This window comes from Vicugna pacos, chromosome 22 (genome assembly GCF_048564905.1).
Source record: "Vicugna pacos chromosome 22, VicPac4, whole genome shotgun sequence".
NCBI classification, from domain to species: domain Eukaryota; kingdom Metazoa; phylum Chordata; class Mammalia; order Artiodactyla; family Camelidae; genus Vicugna; species Vicugna pacos.
Genome location: NC_133008.1, coordinates 32,590,608 through 32,615,201, shown reverse-complemented (window position 1 = coordinate 32,615,201; position 24,594 = coordinate 32,590,608). Strand labels below are relative to the sequence as shown.

General features: G+C 61.6%; 3 protein-coding genes and 2 long non-coding RNA genes across 7 annotated transcripts; 3 read left to right on the top strand and 2 right to left on the bottom strand.

Annotated features, from left to right (window-relative positions):
- Positions 1-1,519: 1,519 nt before the first annotated feature.
- On the top strand, positions 1,520-6,163 carry MADCAM1 (mucosal vascular addressin cell adhesion molecule 1). Its single transcript, XM_006206448.4, has 5 exons — positions 1,520-1,586; positions 1,751-2,023; positions 2,460-2,795; positions 4,459-4,959; positions 5,692-6,163. Exons 1-5 carry the CDS (start codon positions 1,526-1,528, stop codon positions 5,799-5,801), a joined length of 1,281 nt encoding a protein of 426 aa, XP_006206510.1. The 5' UTR covers positions 1,520-1,525; the 3' UTR covers positions 5,802-6,163.
- LOC140688528 (uncharacterized) lies at positions 5,270-7,329 on the bottom strand. Of its 3 annotated transcripts, none has more exons than XR_012063279.1 (3): positions 6,978-7,329; positions 6,051-6,232; positions 5,270-5,782 (listed from the first exon to the last, which is right to left on the bottom strand). It is a non-coding gene; the product is annotated as an uncharacterized lncRNA (long non-coding RNA). The 3 variants fall into 3 exon arrangements; XR_012063280.1 differs by having other exon boundaries at positions 5,270-5,771; XR_012063281.1 differs by having other exon boundaries at positions 7,053-7,329.
- On the top strand, positions 7,091-12,882 carry TPGS1 (tubulin polyglutamylase complex subunit 1). The gene is made up of 2 exons (XM_072948161.1): positions 7,091-7,464; positions 12,092-12,882. Exons 1-2 carry the CDS (start codon positions 7,091-7,093, stop codon positions 12,624-12,626), a joined length of 909 nt encoding a protein of 302 aa, XP_072804262.1. The 3' UTR covers positions 12,627-12,882.
- A 724-nt stretch (positions 12,883-13,606) lies between these two features.
- On the bottom strand, positions 13,607-17,953 carry LOC116278618 (uncharacterized). Its single transcript, XR_012063278.1, has 3 exons — positions 17,429-17,953; positions 16,043-16,183; positions 13,607-13,849 (listed from the first exon to the last, which is right to left on the bottom strand). It is a non-coding gene; the product is annotated as an uncharacterized lncRNA (long non-coding RNA).
- A 268-nt stretch (positions 17,954-18,221) lies between these two features.
- Positions 18,222-24,103, top strand: CDC34 (cell division cycle 34, ubiquitin conjugating enzyme). The gene is made up of 5 exons (XM_031673837.2): positions 18,222-18,600; positions 21,340-21,426; positions 21,585-21,682; positions 22,306-22,440; positions 23,580-24,103. Exons 1-5 carry the CDS (start codon positions 18,424-18,426, stop codon positions 23,794-23,796), a joined length of 714 nt encoding a protein of 237 aa, XP_031529697.1. The 5' UTR covers positions 18,222-18,423; the 3' UTR covers positions 23,797-24,103.
- The last annotated feature ends 491 nt before the right edge of the window (positions 24,104-24,594 follow it).

Sequence of the window (24,594 nt, the reverse complement as noted above, 5' to 3'; positions counted from 1 at the left end):
CAGGGGCTGGGAAGAGACCCATTCACCAGGCCCGTGGCCCCCCACCCGGGTTAAGGGCCCAGCTTCCCGAGAAGGCCCACACCTCCGGCCTGGGGAGGGCCGCACCTCAGAATGGCCTTCCTGTGCAGTCTTTCCCGGCAGGGGGTGGAGGGGGATGGGACCAAGGAAGCCAGACTTTGGGTTCCCACACCTGGGCCCTCCTCACTAGGGCCTGCTCCCCTCGAAGCCCCCCAACCACAGCTCTCTCCTCTGCTCCAGGCCCCTCCTTGTGGGCGCCAGTTTCTGCCTCTGACAATTAAAAGACTGAGTGAGAAGGCACAAACAGCAAAGTGGGTCATGCCCAGACCCCATGGCCGGGTTGCCCCCTCTTATGAGGAGGTCGGGGAAACTGAGGCACAAGCCACACCCTGAGGTCATGGGGGCAACCGAGACCCTCCATTCTTTTCTTCCTGCATGCCTGCTGCGCATGGGGTCTGGGGGTCACTGCAGGGGGCAGCAGCATTACACGGGGGATGTGACATCAGCTGCAAGACCTTGCTAAGGGCTAGGAGGAAAACGCACCAGAGGAAGTGCGGTGGGGGAGGGGCGCAGGGAAGCTGGATGGAGCGGAGAGCAGGGGGGGGCCACGTGCTAAGGTCCTGGGGCTCTGGCGGCCTCCAGGAGTTTGGCTTTTCCTTCTGCCACAGGCAGTCTTGGGGTGTCTACGTGCTCAGAGGGTATTTCTAAATCCACTCTGGGTGCCGGGTGGTGAACGGCCCAGAAGAAGCCAGGAACCAGGCTGAGAGGCCAGGAATGGATGGATTCAGGAGTTGGGAAGATGAGATTCTAGGACTCGCTGATGAGCTCTGGGGGTCCCTCCCAGTCTCCTGTGGGCCCCAGACCCAGGCCTATGTGTGGAACAGAGCAGAGGCGGCCTCCATGCCCGGGGCTCCCAGGGTCCCATCAGGCCTGCGTCCCAGGGACCGGAGGGCCTCAGCTCCATCACCCCCCGGAAACCCCACTGCCTCCACAAGCTCCTCATCCCTGACGGTCCCCTCTTCCAAGCGGTTCCCCCGACGAGCCGCCACCCCGGAGACCCCGACCCCGACCCACAAGCTTAGGGGAGGCTGCTCGCCGCCGCCCCCGCGCGGCCGTCGCGGGCAGTGAAGGACGAGATTTCCGCGACGGGGCGAACCTGGCGCCAACCCTGGGCCTGGCTCCGATTTCCATGCAATTGACCTCGACAGTCACCCCTCTCCCGCCCCCATCTTCCGATCTTCCGTGTCTAAAAGTGAGACCTGGAATCGGCCCAGGCCCTCCGCCCGCCTGTTCTGACCTTGTTCTGCCCCCACCTAAACTCTGGCCCCCAGCCCCTGTCTCTCTGTCGCCTCCGGGGTCGAGGGTCAGGGTGGGAAAACCCCTCGGGAAACCCCCGGGGAGCAGCTGGGGGGAGGGGAAGCGAGGTCTCGGGGCGGCGGGAAGGAGCCCGGGGCGCCACTATTTAAGCCTCCTCCCCGCGGGCCGGGGACAGAGCAGGGGACCGAGCATGGAGCAGGGCGTCTTCCTGCCGCTTCTTCTCCTTCTGGGGCTGCTCCCGCAGGGCCGCGGTGAGTGGGGACCGGGCTCAGGAGAGAAGCGGGGCGCCGCGGAGGTTCAGGGAGGTGATGGGGGATCCTACAGCGGAGGGCCTTGGAAGAGGCACGGCTGGAGAGGGAGGAAGGGGCTGGGGCTGGGGGCGCGGGGCGGGGCTGAGAGCGCCGTCTGCCCGCAGGTGGGCCGCTGGAGGTGGAGCCCCCCGATCCCGTGGTGGCAATGGCCGTGGGCGAGTCCCGAGAGCTCACCTGCCGCCTGGCCTGCGCAGACGGCAGGGCTGCCTCCGTGCAGTGGCGGGGCCTGGACACCAGCCTGGGAGCCGTACAGTCGGGCGCGGGCATCAGCGTCCTCTCCGTGCGCAACGCCTCGCTGTCGGCTGCGGGGACCCGCGTGTGCGTGGGCTCCTGCGGGAACCTCACCTTCCAGCAGGCCGTGCAGCTCCTGGTGTTCGGTGAGCTCCCGCCCCTCCCGTCGCCTTGGCACACGCGGAGCCCACCCGGCAGCCCTGCTTTTCCTCTGTCCCTATGCCACCTCTTCCTTGAGGCTTCCCGGATTGCCCACCCTGCCCCAGCTCAAAGCCTGCCCTGCAGGTCCTCCTGAGCCACTCTGCAATCCACTCCCTCCTCCTCGCATTCCCCTTCCTAGCCTCTCAGACTTCACTCCCTTTCCATCCCCAAACCTCCTGCACCCAAACCCCTGCCCTTTCTGCTCTGGACACCTGTCCGGCACCTTATAATTTAGCCACACATGGTGTGGCCACTGGGTTTCCCTGTCCCTGCGCCCCAGCAGTGCCCACTCACCCCCTACCCCACCCCCACACCCCTTCCTCAGGGCCCAGCCCTGACCCTCTGGGCTCAGCCCACCCCCTCCCATCCCTCCCTCCACAGCTTTCCCGAACCAGCTGACTGTGACCCCAGAGGCCCTGGTGGCCGGGCAGGGTCGGGAGGTGGCCTGCACAGCCCACAACATCATGCCTGCTGGCCCGCCTACCAGCCCTGACACCTTCTCCATGTCCCTGCTCCTGGGGGATGGGGAACTGGAGGGGGCAGAGGCCCTGGGCTGGGATGTGGAGGAGGAGCCCCAGGAGGGCGAGGACCCGCTGTTCCAAGTGACGACCCGCTGGCTGCTGCCCCCCTGGGGGACCCCCGCCCTGCACACCCTCCACTGCCAGGCCACCCTGAGGCTGCCAGGCTTGGAGCTGAGCCACCGCCAGCCCATTCCAGGTAAGTCTGCGGCTTCCCGGCTGGGCAGCACCTCAGTGTCCCCAGGACGCGGGTGAAGTCACAACACCCAGCTCCTAGGAGCCCTGACGGGCAGTGCCCAGCAGCTCTTCTGGAATCTTGGGAGCAACCCTCTGCATCCCCATCTGGGCGGGAGCACAGTGCCCACCGCAGGGGGAAAAATGCATTCAATTTTTACTCTGTCCCCTGGCGGCAGCCAGAGTGCGGCTTCTTATTCATTCGACAGCTTTCCTGAGCACCTGCCCTGTGCTGGGCCGTAACTTGCTGCCCCTCCTCTGCCCACAGCCTTCTATGGCTCCCACCTCCCTCTGGGTGGAATCCCAAATTCTCCCTGTGCCCAGGGGCCCCTGCAGAGCCTGCCCTGCCTGTCCCACCGCCTCCCTGCCCTCTCCCCTCCTCTCTTTCCCCCTCACTCACTCTGCCGTTCCCCCAACACCCCAAGTGTGGTCCTGCCCCAGGGGCCTTTGCACTGCTGTGTGTTCCACCAGCAGTGCTCTTCCCCACACCCACATCTCCCCTGGCTCCCTCTCTCACCTCCCTCAGGTTACCTTCCCAGTGAAGGTTTCTCTGACCTCCCTGTCCAAGGGGTCAACCCCTCACCCCTCACACAGACACATATACACACAACACACACTCACACATGAGCCCCTTCTCTCCTGTTGAATGTCCGTTGAGGATCTATTGACACCTTTTGTCAGCATCTGACATCTCATGTGCTTGCTTTGTTTTTTCCATGATCTGTAGAGACAGACCCTGTTGCTGTGGGTTTTATCCAGATAGGAACGTGTCGCTCCCATTCACAGCTGTGTCTCCAGTGGCTAAAACAGTGGCCAGCACATAGTAGGTGTTCAGTACCTACATTTACATTCTGAATGAATTAATGATTAACCGTTACCACAGTGCCTGGCGCATAGTAGGTGCTCAAGAAATGCTGAACGAACTAACAAAGACATTTAACGTGGGGTCTGGCACACAGTAGGTGCTCAGTTCATTTCATATGTTATTATTAGTTTAACCCACATGTGTCTAATCTGGGACGGGCCCTGCCCGCATCACCAGGCCCCTGGCAGGCTCTCATTAGAAAAGTACAGGTTGATTCTCTGATAGGGCACCTTGAAACTCATGTTAACACACTGGGGTCATGGGGGCCAGGAAAGATTCTGGATCAAGAAGTAGGAAGGGGCCAGGCAGGGACACAGAGAGAGGGGCTGCAGACAGACCTCCGGGTCTGAGAGACTTCACAGCAGAGCCTACAGATCCCCTCTCGGGGCCTCAGCCTCTTGACTGCACAACAGGGCATCTCCTCATTCCATGGGGGGCACCCTCCCCTCCCGCCCCCCACCCTTTTCCCAATACCCCAAGGCCCTGTGCTCTGGGTACACGGATCGCTCTCCATGCCAGCCCCCCGGGGTAGGTGGCTGTCACCCCACCCCCATTACAGCTGAGGAAAGTGAGACTCGGGGATTTAGACGCTCACTCAGGGTGGAACGGCCACAGTGGACCCCGACCCTGCTCCTACCCACCCTGAAATTCACCCAGGATGGGCTTAGAGCAGTTCTGGTCCAACCATGTGGTCCAGATGGAGGGATGCAGGCAGGAGAGGGGGCCTGGGCAGCAGTGAGAACAAATGGCTGCCATTTTCCAGTCCTGCAGGGCCTGACCTCCCCGGAGCCCCCCGCCATGTCCCCTCAAGAGCACCCTGGCACGACCCTCCCGGATCTCCGTATCAGGATCCCCCCAGAGCCCCCCACTACCCCCCGAGAGCACCCCATCACGACCCCTCTGGAGCTCCAAATCACAACCTCCCCTGAGGTCAGCCCCGAGCAGGCCTCCGCCCACAGCCCAGGGAGTCCTGGCCTGGCACCTAGGAACAGCTCCACGAGGCCCTGCCACCCGGAGATCCACGAGTCGTCAGCACTGGGGGTTTTGGAGCTACTGTGTGAGGCGGCCTGCGGCCCAGGGGTGGCTGTGCGCTGGACCCAGGCCCCTGGCGGACTGGCAAATTACGAGACGCGGGAGTCCGGGGCCCAGGCTTGGCTGAGCAGCAGGAGTACCCTGTGGACCAAGTGCCACCCTGAGGGCTGGTTCCAGTGTCGCCTGGACCCGGGGGGCCAGGTGGCCAACCTGCACCTGGTCCCGGAAACCTGTGAGTCTGGGGTCTGGGGTGGGCACTGGGGGAGCTGGGAGGGAGGGAAATTTGTCAAGGCCTTAGACAAGGAGGCATCCTGCTGGCTTCAGTTTCCCCAGCTGTCCAGTGGGCTCCCCGGAATGCAAGATAACAGCTGCCTATACGGTGGTGAGAACTATGTTTCCAAGACCATTGTAGATGTCACAGCACTTTGTAAACTCTAAACTACATGGGCCACGGCAGCCTGTGGAATAGAAACAGAACTAGAATACACCTACTTGGGTAATTTCAGTTTTTCTAGTAGCCACATTGAGGAAAAAAGGAGAAATAAGTTTGATAATATATTTCATCGAACCCAATACATCTCAGGTATTACCACTTCAGCATGTCATCTATGAAGAAGCATGAGTGAGATTTTTTTCTTCACATTGGTCTTCAAAATGCAATGAGTTTTACATGGACAGGGCTGTCCATTCAGAGGGGCCATATTTCACAGGCCGTCTGGCCAGTGTCCCCCTCACTGGACAGCTCACCTCGAACTATAAGATCCTATGTACCTTTCAAAAGACTCACCTTAAAGTCCTTTGGCTATTCCAGGGATTTTTATATGACTCAAAAGATGTTTCAAACCATGAAGTCCTTTGTAAAATTTCAGGGAACTTGGTGAATTGGGGTGCCTTAGGGAGAGTGCTGGGCTGCTCCCCCAAAACCTTCAGAAAGCTGTAAGTGCTCCGATGTGTCTTTCTCCAGGTTCCTCGCCAACCTCTGCAGCCCTGTGGACCGGCAGCTTGGTTCTGGGGCTGCTTCTCCTGGCGTTCCTCATCTACCACCTGCAGAAACACTGCCGGCACACCAGCTGATGGCCAAGGCCGCACTCTGGGCCCCCTGCCCTGCCCGGACCACACTGAGAGGGACTTTCCTTCCACTCAGTTGCGACTAGAGGACGTTTGCAGGGTTCTGGGCAGCAGGGGGGCTAACCGTGGGCCCTTTACCCTGATGGCCACCACATCCGGCTTCCCCAGCAGGCTGGGCTTCCCCTCAGTGGAGCCCTGGGGAGCCCCCCCACCCCAATGGTGCATAGCTAGAGAATAAAAAGCATCTGGTCTGACCTGGGTGGTTCCTGTGATGGTATGAGGAACCTGGAACCCTCTGCTCTAGATGACTCCCCAGAGAGACAAGGAGGGACACACACCCTCACCCTCCTTGGCCAGGGTTGGGCGAGAGGCTTGCCCTCTTCCTGGTGCTTTTCCTGGATGTGGGGACACTGGAACTAAAAAAATAAATAAGAGTCCTGAAAAGAAGCAGACAAGAGTATTAGTTGGGAGACAGCAAGGGCAAGGACACAGAAGAGACGTGGCTTGTTAAAGGAAACTGCATCTCTTTTAGGGTAGCTGGGGACTGAGGTGGGAGGAGAGGCGAGGGCGAGGCTGGCTGTAGATTTCAGGGCCTACAGGAACTGGGGAGCTATGGGAGAATTTAGAGCTACGGAGGGTGCAGTGAAAAAGATCCTTCTATTAGTAAGGTAAGGTAACAGCCTGGGACAGGGAACTGGGGACCGTGGGTGGTCCACTCATTCCGCGAACAAGTGCAGTGGCGGGGACTAGTGGCCGCGAGGGCTCAGAGCAGACCCCCTAACCCAGCCTGGAGTCGGGGGAGCCTTTCCCAAAGAGTTGAGCTACAAACTCAGGCGGAGACTGGGTTAGGCTGAAAGCCAGACTGAGCACAAAGGCTCCGAGGTGAAAGTCAGAAAAGGGCGGGATGGGGGGCGGCGCTTTGTCCTGGAGTATGGGTGGAGCCATCCCGCCCACGCTCTCCAAGCTTCTCTGGGCACCAAGGATGCTGGTTGCTAGGGGACCATGCTACTAAAGGACTCGCCCACTATCAAGATGGCAACCAGTCGGGCTTCATACCAGAAACCAAGCCCTTCCTAGGGAACCCATCTTGGAGCCGGGCAAAAATTTAGGTTCTGGGCCTAAGCCAGGAAAGCGAACCGACACACGTAAAGAGGGAGCCGGAGAGAGAGTGCCAATTAGAACCTAAGGAAAATGGTGTCCTGAGCTGGTTAGTTCCCAGAGTCTTCCAGGGGGATTCAGGCGCTCCCTGCCCTTAACTAAGATGGCTGCCCCGAGGCGCCAGCGCGCTATGAAATATGGCGACACTTCCGGTCCCGCTGCCCTCAGCGAAGATGGCGACGGTGGAGAAGCGGCGGCTGGCGGTATCCCAGGCGGCCGGTTTCACAGACAGCGGCCGGCCGGGGGCGTCTCGAACGGCGGCGATGACCGAGAGTGAGGAGGACTTCCTGCGGCAGGTCGGGGTGACGGAGATGCTGCGCACGGCCCTGCTGAAAGTGCTGGAGGCGCGACCCGAGGAGCCTATCGCCTTCCTGGCGCACTACTTCGAGAACATGGGCCTGCGCTCGCCTACAAACGGCGGCGCCGGGGAGCCAGCGGGCCAGCTCCTGCTGCAGCAGCAGCGACTGGGCCGCGCGCTGTGGCACCTTCGCCTGGCTCACCACTCCCAGAGGTGCGGGGCGGGGCCGGTCCTGGGCGGGTGGGGGCCGCGGCCGGACTTCAACTCCCAGCGTGCTCCGCGCGGCCCCCCCGCCATTGGCGCTCGAGCGCGAGGCATGCTGGGAACTGTAGTCCGCTGCACCTGTGGCGGGATGGGCGCGGACCTTGACGGGCTGGAGGTCCCCAGCGTGGCACCTAGCTGACTGCTTGCGTCGATAGCTCAGGCCCACTTCGTCTTTTATGATGCCTCTTTGCAGGTGCTGAGTTCCTTCTTGCAGCCCACCCCACTTTTGAAAGTCATGGAGCCCAGAAAGGACTTAGCCCAAGGTTGCAGAGCAATTCTCTGAGCCAGGTCCCTCCTAGCAGCCTCGTTACCAGCATTGTAGCATCCCCGTCCGTTAAGCCAGAAAATGAGTATTTATAGGTCTGGGCCGTGGAGACACAGAGCAAACCAGTCACCCAAGGCCCCTACCCTAGGAGTAGGCCCCCAGCAGGCACCGAGGAAGGGGCCTGCGCGACACACAGGGAAAGGTGTTTCAGTCACGAGGCAAGCAAGTGCACTGGCCTGGAAGCTGTAGTGCTGTCGTGAAGGACCCACTGGGGGAGGGAAGGCAGTGGATGCTTCCTGTGGCTGAAGCATGGTGGGGTGGAGGGGATGGCTTCCCCCACCCCACTCAGCCCCGCCCATCTCTGAGCCCAGGGAAGGGGGCTGAGGAACATGCTTTGAGTGAGTGGTCCGCGTCCGGAGGATGGGAAGAAGCTGACACGCAGCATCAACCAGATAAGGTCACGGCTGGATGTGGGTGGGCTGGGTCTCAGGTTGGGGGTGGGGGTGGATTCCCAGAAGCAGGGTCTGAGGCTAGCATTCACGTGGGGGTAATTTTAAGAGGTCGCTTCCCAGAGAACCCATGGAGGAGGAGGAGGCCAAGCAAGTGAGAGTTTCAGTCTGATCCCCAGCACTCCCTGCCCACAGACCACCCTCCCAAGAGAGTCAAGGTGCAGACCCCAAGAGAAGGGAAGCACAGAGGAGCTGGGAAGGGAGCCAGGGTATGGAAGGGGTGTGGAGAGGAGCACCAGATCTCCACCACAAGGGGAGGGGAGAGCAGGGTGTCCAAAGTGACAGCCAGGAAAAGCTGCAGGATGGCCGGGGCCACCCCTGAGATGGGGACCTAGGGAGGGGAGTGGGCTGGTGGGTGTCCATGTGCTCAGGGCAGGCTCTGAAGGTTGAGCTGCTGGGTTTGCTGGGGCCGAGGTGGCAGGGGTTATGCACGAACAGTCTCAGGTGGTCTGTGAGATGGGAAGTCACTGGTTTGGGGAAATTTCCAGAGTTGCTTGGAGACTATTCATTCAGGGTCTGGGTAAACCTCGCAGCAGGAAGGTGGACAGTCAGGTCTGCAACTGAGACATGTGACTGCTACAGGAGGTTTGTCACCTGGGAGGGCTGAGAAGACCCCAGGCACTGACTTCAAGGAGCCCCAGCTCAGAAAACCGACAGAAAAGCATGAGAAGGCAGACCAGACATGAAGGAGAGAACTAGAAGAGAGTGACATTCCAGGACATCCTCCAAGGAGGAAGAAAGTCAGTGGCAGGACCACCATGTATAGTTGTTCAGGTCATGCACTGTGCAAGCCACTCACCCCATAGACGTCACAGACAAGAACATTTATATGAAGGCTTTTTGTAGAGCTTCTTCCTGATTCACACAGAGACACTTTGTGGGCTGTCAGTGGCCCTGTGTCCGATGGCCCGATAGATGAGGGCTGGGAAGTGTCTGATGGATTTATAGCCAAGGGGGCTGTTTGAGATTCCTAGAGCTGCTGTAACAAATGACCACAGACTTGGGGACTTGAAACAACAGACATGTATCCTCCACTGTTCTGGAGGCCAGAATCTGAAATCAAGGTGTGTCAGGGCTGTGTTCTCTCTGGAGGCTCCAGGGGAGGGTCCTTCCTGCCTCTTCTGGCCCCTGGGGGCTCCAGGTGTCCTGGGCTTGTGACTGCTTCCCTCCCATCTCTGCCTTGTCTTCCCCATGGCTTCTCCGTGTCTCTGTCCTCTCTCTTAATAGGACACTTGGCATTGGATATAGGGCCACCTCATCTCCAGATCCTGAGCTGATCACATCTGCAGAGACCCCATTTCCAAATATGGTCACACTCAGAGGTGCTGGATGGACCTATATTCAGGGGATGCTGTGCACAGCACTTCAGGGGTGCTGGAGCCAGGGGCTGGTGACAGTTGGGAGAGGAGGGGCACAGAGGGTGAGTGGCAGGTGCTGGTGGCTGATGTGCCCTGGCACCTGGGTTCACCTGGTCTCCCAAGAGACAGAGCCAGTGGTGAACTCAGAAGGTGGGGTCGCAGCCAGGAGCCCCTTATCCTTGGCCGATGGGCGAGAAGCGGAAGCCGGGCCAGGTGAGTCCTGGATTTGGGAGATAGGTGGTCCCTCCGAGGCCAGGCAGCTTTGTCCTGACGCCAAGGGGTTGTCTGGGGCGTCCTGGGGCTGTTCTTGAGAGCATCACCAGCATGAAAAATTTGGGGAGAACTCAACCAAAATGAGAGATTTGGGGAGAGCACAACCAAAATGAGACCAGCCTCTGCTGGTATCTCAAGAAATCAAAAGCTCTGGCTGCTAGGACTGGTGATGGCAGCTTTGACATTCTACTGGCCCCCAGAGCACAAGCAGGACTGTCCCAGGACTGGCTGAGGCCGCCTGGGCACTGTGGCCCGAAGGCCTCCCTCTGAGCCACTGAGTGCTCAGAGGTTCAGCAAGAGTGCGACCCCTGCAGATCCTGTGGACCCAGAAAACATGCGGAAGCACCAAAGGGTCTACGCCAGTCTCAGCTCAGAGCATCCTCTAGGGAGCATGCCGGGCACTGGGGGGTGTGGAGCCGCATCCCTGACTCCACCCACTTGATGCCAGGAGCCACCCCCAGCCGTGACAACCACAGATGTCCCCAGAGTCCCCTGGGGTCAGAATCTCCCCTGGCCAGACCCCTGGGTTAGGGATTCCACTGGCCCCAAGAGACTGCATTCATGACCCTCTGACCTCTGAGGTCCTGGGGTGCTGCACACATTTAAATACATACCTGAGTGAGAGGGAGGCGGGGGTGACTCAGAGCTGGGAGTCACCTTGGTTTACACCGTCTGACTCAGTGGGAATTCATGTGGGTGTCTGGTGTGAACAGGGAGAGAACCGAATTTCTTTCCAAATAATTAACCAGGGTCTCTCCCCCTGGGCACTGCTGACATGGGGGCTGGGTCACACTCTGTGGGGGGGGGGGGCACCCTGTGGGTGATGTGCAGCATCCCAGGCCTCCAGCCATCCAGTGTGACAACCAAAACTGTCCCCAGATATCACCCAGTGTCCCCTGGGGGCGGAGTCACCCCCATTGAGAGCCCCCAGTCCACAGTGGAAAATCTCCGTGTCTGTTTCTGGACACAATCCATAAATCAGTTCCTTTTAAACAAAGGCGCAGATGGTTTGCAAACTGCTGGGTGTGGGGCTGACCCGAGTGGAGCCTCAGTTGTGCCCAGGCCCCACTGCACAGACAGGGAAACTGAGGGCCAGAGCCTAGGCCGCCAGGACGGTTCAGCAGGTGGCATGGGCGCCCCCTCGCGGCTGGGAGCTGCCACGGGGAGCCCCAGGGAGGACGGATGGGAGGCGGGGCCTAGAGGTTGAGTTTGGCCTTCCTCTGGGCTGCCCGCCTGATCCTCCAGTCTCACTGGGTGTCACTGCTCCTCCATGAGTCTCCCTGCCCATGGGGCCAGAAGCCTGTGGTCACCAGCATCCAAGCAGTGGCTGAGCTGCAGCGCTGGTTACAGCTAATGACAGGTGCACATGGGGCCCCTCCCACATGCCAGGCACAGTCTGAAAGCACTTGGCCCGAAACTTACCCTCTGTCCTCCCAAGAATCCTGAGATTCGGGGATTAGGACCCTCATTTTCCAGATGAAGGAAGCAAAGAGCGCAGGGTCCTCAAGAGGCAGCTGATCCTTGGTGTGTCCCTTGGCCCCCAGCCGTTGCAGCCACAGGCAGCCCATCTGGGACTGACATGGCCATATGCCAACAAATCTTTACAGAAACAGGCAACAGCCAGGTTTGAGCCACATCTGTGGTTCAACTCTTGGCCTGTGCGAGGAGGAAAGGTGGGCACGGGGTCCGGCCCCAGAGAGCCTGTCAGTGCAGGCATCATCAGCGGGAGGGCCGCTGGAGAGTCCGTGGGCAGGTGCCCGTTGGCTGAGTCAGCAGATGATCCTCGGCCCCCTGGGCAGCGTTCTGGGTACTGGGGCTATAACAGTGACCAACAGATAAGCCCCCTGCTGTGGGCTCCTGGGCAGATGTGGGAGAGAGGAAACTCCTGAGGACCCCAGACAGTGGGTCTAATGTGATGACCGCCAGGAAAAAAAAGTAGAGGAAGAGGGCAGGGAGTTGGGGAGGCCCCTCTCCCCCAGAGAGGCAAAGACTGGGAGGAGCCTGGGGAGGTCTGGGGAAGCGCACTCCAGGGAGGGCATAGCTGGTGCAAAGGCCCTGAGGTTGTACGGGCCTGGTGTGCTGGAGGAGGAGCTGCGGGGCAGGGGCCGAGGGTGGGGAGGGGCGGGGCGGGGCTCTGCCCGGCTGGCCCAACGCCCCTGTCCGCCCCGCAGGACAGCCTTCAACAACAATGTCGGCGTGGCCTACGAGTGCCTGAGCGCCAGCGGGCGCAAGAAGAAGCCGGGGCTGGACGGGCGCACGTACAGCGAGCTGCTGAAGCGCATCTGCCGGGACGGGGAGGCCCCTGAGGAGGTCGTGGCGCCCCTGCTGCGCAAGATCCAGTGCCGAGACCACGAGGCTGTGCCGCTGGCCGTCTTCCGCGCGGGGATGCTCACCTGCTTTGTGCTGCTGGAGTTCGTGGCGCGCGCCGGCGCCCTCTACCGGCTGCTGGAGGACCCGGGCCTGGCCACGGCCGACCGCCGCGTGGGCCAGGCGGTGCTGGACACCCTCGAGGGGGCCCTGCAGGCCAGCGACGACACCGCGCCCGCGCGCTACCTGGAGGCCGGCTCGCGCCTGGGGCCCGACAGCCTGGCACTGGCCATGGACCGCGCCCTGGTGGCCCGGCGGCCCAGCGTCCCCATGACCCGGGAGGAGTTCCTGGAGAAGGCCGCCGCCCTCTTCATTGCCAAGGTCAAGCCGGTGGGCTGAGCCCTTCCCTCGGCTGCTGCCACCTGCGCCCAGAGCTGGGGCCCTGAAGGTCCGGCTGGCCTGCTCCCGGCTGGAACATAGTCCGGGGCCAGGACTGGGATGTCCCTGCATGCCAGCGGGCTAGGGGGAGCCCCCCCACCAGCTTCCGACCTGAAATGATGTCCCATCCCCCTTCAGGCGGAGGCCAAAGCTCCCTCTCCGGACTCCCACCAAGGCCCCTCTCATCCACAGAAATAAAGTCTGTTACCGAGGCTGACCTGGTGTGTGTGCGCGCTGCCCCAGCCCCAGCCTTGTCTCACCGCCGCCCGGAAACCCCACGGCATCCCAGGCTTTATGGGAGCCGAGGGCACTGGGCACCCAGCAGCCCAGAGACCCAGGAGGCACAGCCAGCCCCTCACGAGCGCCAAGCAGTTCCTCCCCAGCCTCTGTCCCAGAAGTCAGCTGGGCTGACAGTCACGCCCGCGATGGTGGAAACTACCGACACACCCTAGCCCTGCTGTGTCTGGGTTCACGCTGCCCTAGGGTGAAGGCAAACCACTGCCCACAGGTGGGGAGACCCAGGCCCAGAGGAGGGACAGTCCCAGCACCAGCAAGGGTGCCACCCAACGCAGGCCCGCACTCGGCACCCCAGACCCCACGCTGCCTCCGCCTCCACCGCTGCCGTCCGGTCCGTCAGGGGTCCGGGCGCACCTGCGAGGTTCACCAAGCACCCCACAGAGTGGCTTCCTAGAGGCAGGATGCCGAGGGAGCAGAGTCCCAGCCCAGAACAATTCCTGCTGGGTGACTTCACTCTCTTGGCTTAAGCTTCCTCCTCAGTTAAATAGGACTCAGGACAGCCCCTATTTTGATTGAGGGCGATCACGTGGGGACAGAATCTAAAGCCCTTCACAAGCTACTGAGGGCGGGACCACCTTGCCTCCCAGGTCCCAGCACCTGCCCTTGGCCTCTGGCAGGTAATCAGAGAGCCCACGGACTGCAGCTGTGTTCTCCAGTTACAGCTTTCTTTGTGTTCCCACCTGCTCTTCCAGACTCTCCCACCCCCTGCAAGGGGCTGATGAGAGGCGGGATCCGTGTCCCCCTCCTTGAACTTGATGACTTTTGTGACAGACAGTACACAGCTTCCGCCCCGCGGGTGCTTCCAGGACATGACACCCACGTTGTGAGGACGCGCAGGCCACGTGGAGGTGTTCCGACTAGCAGCTCCTGCTTTGCAGGTCTGTGAGCTGAATAAATGGTTGTTACTGTTTTAAGCCATGAAGTTTTGGGGTCATTTGTTACATAACCACAAACAGCGTACCGCTCAGCAAGCATGGCGCTCCGGAAATGCGCCTGAAGCCTCAGCCACCCAGGCTGAGCATTTAGGGGCTAGACAGCCTCAGGGAACCAGAGGTGGCAAGGCCCCCGCCAAGAGCTTGCGGCCAGGCGCAGCACCTGCTTTAAGTGCAGGCCAGGAGCAGGCCACGTTGTACGGTGGACTCGCAGGCCCCAGCAGCTGCTGGTCAGTCTGTGGTCCCACTGGGGACCACTGGGGAACCTCTCCCTCTTGGCCATCGGAAACTGGGCTGCTTAGAGTGAAGCAGGTGTCACTGGTACCACCAGACCTCCTTCCCAGCTGCCGTGGCTCACAGCTGTCCCTCCACAGAGATGGACTCTAGCCCAGGAGGCACCACCCCCATCTCGGGCAGGAGTGGCCAATGAGTGACCAACAGCCCCAAAGCTGGTCCTCTTGCCTCAGGTGGACCTGACTCTGGGGGCAGCTCACCCTCCAGGGCCCCCAGGTCAGGCTGAGGCCGACTCCAGCCGGGGTCACCCCCTGCCCTGTCCAGTTTCCCTCACTGCCTCCCCTGAGTCACCATCACACCTCGTCTTGGGTCCAGAAGTCCTGCTATGACCTTTGCCTGGGGAAGCTGAGCTGTCCTGCTTACCTGACCTCACAGCAGGGTGGACCCTCAGTCTCCCTGTCATCCACACCCCCGCCATTGGGGTGGTCTCTCCATAGCCCCCTGGAAGGCTGCCCCTCTTCCCCTGCTTCCCTGTGGAAGGCGCCCTCCTGCTCTCCTGGGGCCTCTCCTCTCCTCTCCTCATTTGGCATCTCCTGGGCCCACGGCTTCAATTACTGCCTGGTCACCAAGGAGTCTCAAATTCACGTTTCTGGCTCCACCCTGCCCTACTGCAGCCCTGGAGAGCCAACCACCTGCTGGGTGTCTCTTCAAGGACATCCCAGGTCTGCCATGTCCAGCATGGAGCCTCTGGTCGGCCTCCCTGATCCTGGGACTCCTCTGGAGCATGTGGTCTCTGAGGAAGCCCCGGTCCTCCCAGGACAGGGGCTGGGCCTGGGTGCCTCCCCTGCCCCCTTAGCTGGCCCTTCTCTGCATCCTGTTGGTTGCACATAGCTTCATTCTGCCTGATCCTCCCCACATTGGTCCAGCCCACAACCTCACCCACCTGGGCAACCCCACCAGCCCCACCAGCCAGTAGGAGTGCTCCAGGCACCTTCACCTCAGTGATTGGCTCAGGAACAGCATGTGACTCCAGCTGGCCAATGAGATGCAGCCCTGGGACTTTTTCTGGGGTGGCTGAGCTCGGAGGACCTGGGCCTAGATTCTGGAGCCACCTGCTCACCACATGGCCTATAAACTAAGTGAGTTCTCAGGAAAGATGAGCCAAGACACTCCCCAGCTTCTTTTCTTGCCTCTGTTCCTCACTCAGCCCCAGGCACACTGGTCACTAGCTGGCCCAGAGTGTCCCTACCTCAGGCCTTGACACGTGCTGGTCCTTCTCCCTCTAACACTGTTCCTCCTGATTCACTCCATTCTGGTCTCTGCCCAAATATCACCTCCTCAGCGATGCCTCCCTGGCCTCCTAATCAAAATAACCCTCCTGCCCCGCCCCTGTTGCTACTGCTTCACGGTGCTTCATTTTCCTCCGCAGCAATTACTGCTACCGGAAGTTGCTTATTTATTTATAGCTTGCTTAAGTCCCTTCTACCTGCCTCTCCGAGGGCAGGAGTTTTTACTTATTTTATTCATTACTGTACCTCTGGCACCTAGATTTGTCCGTGGAAGGCCATGAACCAATTAATCAATTTTCCAGAGGAAGAACCTGACGCTCACAGAGGTGAGGGTACTCACTTCCTGCGGCTGTTGTAACAAATCACCACAAAGTCAGTGACTTAAAACAATGCAAGTTTGTGACCTTACAATTCCAGAGGTCAGAAGTCCTAAAATCCAGACGTGAGAAGGGCTAGTCCCTCTGGAGGCTCCAGAGGAGATTCGGGTCCTGCCTTTTCTAGCTTCTAGAGGCACTGCATCTCTGGCTCACGGCCCCTCCCTCCACCCTCACCACCAGCAGAGCAGCATCTCCCGTCTCTCTCTGACTCTGACCCTCCCACCGCTGCGGGATTGCTCTGGGCCCACCTGGATAACCAGGACATCCCCTTCTCAAGGTTCCTTCTCTCAGGCGAGGTGGCACGTTCCCAGGCTCTGGGGTCAGGATGTGGACGTCTGCTGGGCATTATTCTCTGCCACGGTGGGTAACTGTGTCCCAGATTGCATAGTCTGAAAGAGGCAGAGCTGACCCTGAAGCCTGTTCTGTCATGTCCAGAGTACACCCACATGTAGCCTTTGTCCCCGGCCCCATGGCCCTCTCCCCCATCAGGGGCCACATTCTCTCCCAGGCATCCCCTTTCCTTCACCCCTACAGCCCCTCTGTCTCCTGAGATGATGCCTGTCCCAACAGGCACAACTGCGGCAAGATGCTATTGTGCAAGTCTCCATAACATGTTCCAGCTCTATGCTAAGAGCTTTTCAAGTATTCCCTCACGTCACCCATTTTACAAATGAACAGGTCCGTTTGAGGACCACTTCCAAAGTCCTAGCAGAACCTAGATCTGAATTCAGGGCTCTTCTGTGACATGTGATGGAAGACTCAACTCAAACTGCCTTATAAGAAAAGAAGTAATTCATTAACTTGCACCATTGCAAGGGGAATCAGGCATGGCTGGATCCAGGAGTGCAAATAGGGTCATCAGCACTTTCTCACCAGTCAGCTTGGCTTTCCAGAGCCAACTTTGTTCACAGGCCTCATGGTGGTGATAAGGTGGTCCAACAGCTCCAGGCCCAGTTGAGGCACCCCAGCACTGTGTCCCCAGAAAAAGTCCCAGGCTGCAACTCATTGGATGGCTGAATCACATGCTGTTTCTGAACTAAGCACTGCAGCCAGGGGACTTGAAGCTCTCTAACTGGATGACCCAATTCCAACCTCAAAGACTAAGAGTGGAAGTCCCCAGGGAAAAATTGAGGTGCTATGTCCAGAGAACAGGCAAAACCCCAGATGTCCATCCCTCCAGGGTGTTTCATAGCCTGAGGTGCAGGCTTTCCTGGGGTGGGGGGGAGGCCCCACATGGGACCAGCTAGAGGGCCAGAAACCTGGTACCTTCCTTTACATTTCCAGGACCGCCGCCACCCACCCAATAATTCCTGCAATGTGGGGTGTATGCAGGGAGATATCTTGGGACACTTCTGGAAGAATCATAATCAGTTCTAATTACTGTTCATCAGCGTGGCGCTGCTTGTCAACGCTATCACACTGGTGATACGGGCAGTGTGAAGGACAGACTGGGCAAAGTGTGCTCAGCCCATTTCATACATGCAGGGCCCCACCAGGTCCCCCAGGGTGAGGGCAGAGCCCCTTGCACTGATGAGTAAGTCGTGTGAAGCTGCTGCTCCGCCGAGGGCTCTCTCCTGGACTCCTCCTATTTCCCCACCTCCCCACCTGTCCTTTCCTTCCCTAGACCCGTTTACCTGCCTGTCCTTCACTGGTACCAGCGAGGGCCAGGTATTGGGGCGCGCGGGGCAGAGAATCAGCTGAGCCTAGCCCGTGGTGTTGGTGCAGCTGTTGGCTGTCTGGGACAACTGCCAGCAAGGCCACCACAGGCCACGGTTGCCACGCCCACCCTCGTGGGGAGATGTCACCTGCGGAGGCGCAGGGATGGAAGCCAGCGCATCACATCCAACTCTCCCGACCCAGAGGTGTGTAGGAGCCCGGGCCCGGGGCGCAGCCAGGTCAGAGCTCAGGAGGGGTCCGGGTGAAGCCCAGGGTCAGGGCTCGATGGGGTCAAAGGTCAGCCTGAGATAGGGTATGGCGAGGGCCAGGGCTCTCGTGCTTCGGCCAGGACCTGAGGAGTCGGTGCTGCAGGAGTGCTGAGTGGGCAAAGGGCCGATTTCTCCCCGCTTCTCCGGGAGCGGTGGGACCCTCCCCCTTCCCCCTCTCGGCCGGCCCAGGGCGGCCAGGGCCGGGGTCGCGAGTGGGGAAACTGATGCTCAGGCCGGCCCCCGCCCCGGCCCCGCCACAAGCCGGGACGTCACAAAAAGGCCCCAAAAGCGCGGCAGGCCGGGTGGGGTGGCGCAGCGCAGCCCTGGGCGCAGCCCCACGCACAGGCGTCCGGGGAGCTCTTCCGAGCTGGGGCGGCGGCGGCCTCCCAGGGGGTCGGCAGCGCCAAGGCGCCCGCGCGCACGGACCCCGGCTCTCGGCCGCGCGCTCGGAGGCCGGGGGAGGGATAGTTTCCCGGCGTGCCCCGCGGGCGGGCGGCGCGCAGGCGCAGTCGGCGGGGGCGGGGCGCGGCGGCCGAAGCCAGCGCCGGGCGGCGGCGCAGAGCGGGTGGAGCGCCCGGGGTACGGCGGCGGCGGCGGCGGCGGCGCAGAGGAGGAAGGCGGCCCCGGCCCCGGTCCCAGCCCCGGCCCGGCCCGCGGCCCCGCGGCCCAGCGCGCCCCCGGCCCCGGGCCCATCCGCCGCCGCCATGGCCCGGCCGCTGGTGCCCAGCTCGCAGAAGGCGCTGCTGCTGGAGCTCAAGGGGCTGCAGGAGGAGCCGGTGGAGGGCTTCCGGGTGACCCTTGTGGACGAGGGCGACCTGTACAACTGGGAGGTGGCCATCTTCGGGCCCCCCAACACCTACTACGAGGGCGGCTACTTCAAGGTGAGCGAGGGGCAGGCGGGCGCTGGCGACCCCTCCTCCGGCTCCTCGGGGCCCGTCCCCCGGCTCCCCGCCCCGCTGTTCCCTGCCCTCGCCCCTCGCGGCGCCCCCTCCTTCTGCACGGCTGGGTCCGTCGGTCACCCCCTCTGCCACCCCGTCATTGTCTGGCCCCAGGAGCCCCTCCATGGCCGCTTCTGGCCCCCAAAGGAGAGGCCCGGGACCTTCCCAGTTCCTCTCGGTGCGGGGCTCTGGTGCCCCCAGCCCCTGGTGTCCCCTCCCTTCAGCCCAACCCTGCCCTGCCCCCCACCTTCCCTGCCCGCTGCCCGCAGGAGACAAAGGGGCCTCCCCAGAACAGGCGCGCTGTTCTGGGGAGTGCCGGCCCTAGGGGAGGGAGCGAGGCCGGCCGGCCGGCCTGCAGACTGGACCCTCCACTTGCTCGGGTTCCAACAAAGGCCCGGATGGGGCCTTGGCAGCCGGGACCTGCTTGGAAGGCGGCCACCCTCACTGATAGCAGCAGGCCAGGCCCTCTGGGTTGCATCCTGAGCTTTACATAACCTGTTCTCTCCTGCGGTCACTCCCATCTTCCACCCTGTCCCTGGGATGTGGGAGCCTCGCACAGAACAGACCTCGGCCTGGCCTCAGAATCTTGGGCTCCTCTCTGGCCCAGCTGGCCTTTCTCAGGTTCTACTGAGCGGGTGGCTGCTTGAGCCCAAACATTTGTGGGCCCTACGTGTTGGCTGGATTCTGAGCAGTTCCCACTTTTGTCGGGAGCGGGGAAATGAGTGCCTTCCCCGGGACTGGTCACATTTCTGTCTGGTGTGACGAGGACTCAAGCCAAAACTTGGGCAGCTTCCTTGACCCCCCTGATCTGAGTCTAGACGTGGCCTGGGAAGAACCCCTCCCAGACGGAAGACTGCTTTTCCAGCCTGAGAGACAAGGCAGGGGGTCTCCCTGCAAGAGAGGTGGGGCCTGAGCCCTGGGCTGGGACACCCCGTCACCGCCTGCCAGGAGCCCAACTGGCCTGCCAGGTTCTGCCTGCCTGCAGGCCTGGGGGAGGGGCGAGCTGGTGCTGGGGCAGATGTCTGTGTTTGCACATTTGGCTGACGTTTTAGCCACGCCTGCTCAGTGGCCCTGAGGAGCAGCCTGGTCTGCTGTGGGCCATGCCTGAGTTGAGGTTCCCTCACAGCTTTGGTGGGATGGGGGGGATGAGTGTGGACAGCCCTGGGCTGAGTTTTGTGTCTAGAGTCCACCTTCCCCATACAGGGGAACAATTTGGGGCCGATCACCAAATGGTTTAATCAGCCCCCTCCTGCAGCCTCTTCTGTTTGCTTCTGAGAGCAGTTGGCTGTGAGGATAAGAGCTCTGCTCACAGCTGGGAAAGCGGAGTCCCATCCTGAGGCGTCCCATCCTGAGGCGAGGCGGGGACTCTGAGCGAGGCTGGGACTCTGAGCGAGGCTGGAAGGGAGGAGGGACGTGGGTTTCTGCCTGTTGCTGGCTGTTTGCAAGGGATTGTGGGTAGGGCCCTCCAGAACGGCTGTAGCGGGGTGGTCCTGTGTTTCTGGAGAAGGATGGGCTGGGAAGGGGGCTCTGCACATCTGATCACACCTGCTGTAGGGTGTGTCCCCAAAGAGCCCACACAGGACCCAAGGTGATCCTGCCATCTCCGATCCTCCTATCCCGACTTGGCTGGGTGAGGAGGGCTGGAGGGCCCAGCGTCACTCCCCAGCCAATTCCTACAGCCCTTCCTCCCAGCCGGCTGGCCCCTCCTTCTCCCTGTGAGCAGACAGCCCCAGGCACACTGAGGGGTGCCACAGAGACCTTGTCAGGAGCCCCTCCAGTGCTGTGTGCCCTCAGGCAAAGTGCTCTCCTTCTCTGAGCCTCAGTTTGCATAGTGGAAAAGGCATCTCTGGAACTTCGTGGGTGCTTGGGGCGGGGCGGAGGGGCCTGTCCCCCTTGCTCCGCTGAGGAGGCCTCAGGTGGTCTTAGGCCGTCACTTAGAAACCCAGCACTGGGCTGGGGGACCACAGGGCAGGGTCTGAGGCCCAGGTTCCAGGCTGGCTCTGGGCCTCAACGTGTTCAGTCCAGGACAAAGGAACTCCCCCCAGTGCTCTCAGCGTCCCCACCCAGGAGAGCAGTTCTCCAAAGACGGCCTGACGGGTCTGCAGCAGAGGTGCCCTGCACGGTCCACGGCACTGCCAGGGTCCCAGGACTGGGCTTAAACAGGCGGAGGACAGGGCACAGCTCTCACCCGGCTACCCCGTGACCTCCCTGTCTGCCTTCCTGACCCCTCAGAACTGACACCTGCGGGCAGAGAGCCCGTCAGCCCAGCGCTGACTCATCCCCGCCCACAGCGCCTGCCCAGGGAGGTGTCAGGAGTGGTTGCCCAGTGAACACGGGTCTATTTTAATCCTTCCCACAGGCTGGAAACTGAGGCCGGGAGTCCAGCACAGTGCTTGGGCACCCAGCTCCCAGCACTGAGGCCCGGGCCCCTCTGCTGGCCTTTACCATGAGTATGCTCTTCTCCTCGGGGCCCAGGCTCCAATCCCTCCCACAGGCCAGGGCCGGGCAGGTGCCCATGCCCGCCAGCAGCAGACGGGGACCAGGGCCAGCTCAGATGCGCCTGGCCCAGGCCTGTGAGGGGTGTGGGCAGCAGGCAGGGTCCCAGGCTGATGTCCTGCTGGCGTGTTTGTGGGCAGCCTGAGCTGGGGGCCCCTCACCCCCACCCTCTACCCTCCCTGCCAGGCGCGCCTCAAGTTCCCCATCGACTACCCCTACTCCCCGCCGGCCTTTCGGTTCCTGACCAAGATGTGGCACCCCAACATCTACGAGGTGAGCCTGACCCTCCCGGCCCCTGTGTTGTGGAGGGGTCGCGGACAGGAGCCCCTCAGACGCCGAGCCCTCCTATGCCGCACAGACTGGGGTCTCCTGCGTTTGGGGGGGTCGCGAACAGGAGTCCTGCGGACGCTGACCATTCCTGTGCCGCACAGACTGGGGACGTGTGCATCTCCATCCTCCACCCGCCAGTTGATGACCCCCAAAGCGGAGAGCTGCCCTCAGAGCGGTGGAACCCCACACAGAACGTCAGGTGAGGCCAGTTGGGGTCCTGGCTCCCTCTCGCCGGGCTCCCTGGGGCCTGCCCAGCCCTGGGTACACTGACACAGGGAGACCCCGGTGTCATCCTCGGGGCCATGGCTCCCTACAGGGTGGCGTCTATGGGAACCAGCTCCCTTCTGGAGTCCTACCAGCCTTTCTGCCCATTTCCCAACACTCCCTGCTCCACCCCTCTTCAGGAATGGCCTCTGGGCATCCTGTGTCCACATCTGCCTGTCCCTGGGGTCTCCCCTCCCTGTGGAACACAGCCCCCTCCGTCCTCAGGGCCAGACTGCTCACCCTGAGTGGCTTGGGTGCCCTGCATTCTGGCCCGTATGTCCCTGGTCCAGCCCCAGCCATAGCAGAAGTGGGTAGCAGGGGACCCACTCTCTGGGCAAGATGCTGAGGGGATGGGTCAGGCCTGCTCCGGTGGAAGGGGGAGGTCCTGGCCTCCGCTGCCCACCTGCTTCCCATCCCAGAGCCAGGCACACGGCAAAGGGTACGAGGCGGTGGGGAGGGGGCGGGACAGGTCCAGGGTGTGGGGCTCCCGGGCAGGCAGTACTCCAGGCAGGCTGGGCTGGGCCATGAATGCCCCCCACAACTGGCTCATGCCCCCAGGACCATCCTCCTGAGCGTCATCTCCCTCCTCAATGAACCCAACACCTTCTCTCCGGCCAACGTGGATGCCTCTGTGATGTACAGGAAGTGGAAGGAAAGCAAAGGCAAGGACCGGGAGTACACGGACATCATCCGGTGAGCGGGGCCCGGCTGGTGGGGCAGGGGGCCGGGCTCCGGCCTCAGTCCCCGTCCTGGTCCCTTCTCTGAGTTCTGGAAAATCCAGTGCTTTTTTCTCTTGGACTCATTGTGACACCACAGTCATGCAAGTGTGTTGTCCGCTGTCTGCTGTCCTGCACAGCGGTGCCATGCACGTGGGTGTCGTGGCGCGTGTGTGTGCACCTCCCACTGGGGCATCGTAGCGCAGTGTCCACCAGGTTTCAGCAGGTTTTGCCACAATTCCTTTGCTTTGCAAGTGAAAGGGTGGCAGTCCCACTGACCTCCCTCTGCGCCCCGGTGGCCCTGTCCTGTGTGCGAGTGCTGGAGGCGGGGGCGAGCACGTGCGAGGTCTGTTTGGGGTGTGCGTGTTCCACACGCTTCTGAGACACTGCTGCGCGTGCTCTCTCCCCCTCAGCGTGAGCAGCTCTTCCACTGGTGGTTGTGGGACTCGGAGTTGTTCTCCAAAGGCAGCAAATCCATCTGGCACTAGCATATGTAGGAGATCCCTTCTTTTATGGAAAATAATTTCTTTTTGGTTACAAAAGCTTCAGAATTTGTCAGGTTGAAGCTCCATCTCAGCGTCATTGTCTCTGTTCTCTCACGAATGAGCAGGTGCCAGTCCCCACAGCAGGGTCTGTACAAAATCTTCTTGGGAGCGTGGGCCCCGCGGGGACTGGGGTCCCCAGTGATGTCCCCAGGAGCCTGCTCTCCCCTCCCCGTTGTGTTTGTTGTGTCCTGTGAGCTGCTCTGTCACCATTGTCCTTTGTCACTTGTCCTCGTGTGGTTTGTGACTCATTTCACGGCTGTTAACCCTTCACTAGGTCTCTTCCAAATAGCTTTTGAGTTTATCGTTTACTTCTTAGTAAAGCAAGTGAGTTAGACCTGCAGGCCCAGTGTTTCCCCAAGAAGAAAGGGCACACATCCTCACTCGGCATCCAAGGCCCCCAGCCCCGGCTCCTTCTGCCGCCTGGCTTCCTGTGCAGCCCCCCGCTGGGCTGGAGGCTCTGGTGTCAGCCAGGGGTCCCTCGGGGCTGGGACGCGGGCTACGGGCTGTCTGCTTTCCGCTGTGACCCCATGCCGTCCCCATGGCAAGCAGACCCAGCCCTGTGTCTCCCCAGGAAGCAGGTCCTGGGGACCAGGGTGGACGCGGAGCGGGACGGTGTGAAGGTGCCCACCACGTTGGCCGAGTACTGCGTGCAGACCAAGGCCCCAGCGCTGGACGAGGGCCCGGAGCTGCTGTACGACGACTACTACGAGGACGGCGAGGCCGAGGCCGGCAGCTGCTTTGGGGATGACGGGGACGCCGGGGATGCCTCGGGCCCCGAGGAGTCCTGACACCGCGCCCCGCCAATAAACGTACACGTTTCACCTCAGCTGCCCGCCTGTGTGGCTCTGGGTGCCTCCAGGGTGCGCGGGCTCCCCCGGCCTGCCCACCGTCCACCCTGGTCCGCTCGGCTCCGGAGGGAGGGCCCCCATGTGCTGGGCGCCGCTCGGGTCCTGGGAGCGGTGGAGCCCATCCTGCCCACGGCTCCCGCTGCTGGAGCCAGAGACCTGGGGTCTCGGCTCGTGAGTGGATGGGTTAACTTGGGGTCAATTCTCTCCTTTGGTTTGTTTGGAATCTAAATAAAGTGACTTTATGAGACGTCTAAGGACCCTTCTCTCCTTGGCCCCGAGGACCGTGGGGCCAGGCGGGGGCAAAAGCCCAGGTGGCCGTGTGCGTGTGACCTGGCTCGGGCAGGCGGCAGCTGCCCCTCCGAGCCTGCAGGGGCGGCGGGAGTCCTGAAAGCTCCGAGGGACAGGGGCCCATGCCCCCCAGCAGGAGGCCTGTCTGGGCTCGGTGATCTGGGGAGGGGGCCACAGAGATCCAGGGTCTGGGTAGGAGGGAACCGGTTTATTAAACGAAGCCCCAGCAGCCTGGGGGTGTGGCCATTAGAGGTCCTGCCCAGCCCCCAGCCCTCAGGCCTCCACACAGCTGCCTGGAGGTGCATCACACCAGGGGTGGGAGGCAGGTGTCACCCACAGCGTGAGCTGCTCCCAGGGCTGCGTTTCCTGTTATCCCAGAGCTGGCCAGCAGCCCCAGGGGTATCTGCACGGGGAGACCCTGGGGTCCTCAGCTCCTAGGCCACAGCCAGA

Coding starts and splice junctions, on each gene's coding strand:
- TPGS1 (XM_072948161.1), top strand. CDS start 7,091: ATGGCGACACTTCCGGTCCCGCTGCCCTCAGCGAAGATGGCGACGGTG. Junction 7,465..12,091: donor CTGGCTCACCACTCCCAGAG/GTGCGGGGCGGG, acceptor TCCGCCCCGCAG/GACAGCCTTCAACAACAATG.
- MADCAM1 (XM_006206448.4), top strand. CDS start 1,526: ATGGAGCAGGGCGTCTTCCTGCCGCTTCTTCTCCTTCTGGGGCTGCTC. Junction 2,024..2,459: donor CGTGCAGCTCCTGGTGTTCG/GTGAGCTCCCGC, acceptor CTCCCTCCACAG/CTTTCCCGAACCAGCTGACT. Junction 4,960..5,691: donor GCACCTGGTCCCGGAAACCT/GTGAGTCTGGGG, acceptor GTCTTTCTCCAG/GTTCCTCGCCAACCTCTGCA.
- CDC34 (XM_031673837.2), top strand. CDS start 18,424: ATGGCCCGGCCGCTGGTGCCCAGCTCGCAGAAGGCGCTGCTGCTGGAG. Junction 18,601..21,339: donor ACGAGGGCGGCTACTTCAAG/GTGAGCGAGGGG, acceptor CCTCCCTGCCAG/GCGCGCCTCAAGTTCCCCAT. Junction 22,441..23,579: donor GAGTACACGGACATCATCCG/GTGAGCGGGGCC, acceptor GTGTCTCCCCAG/GAAGCAGGTCCTGGGGACCA.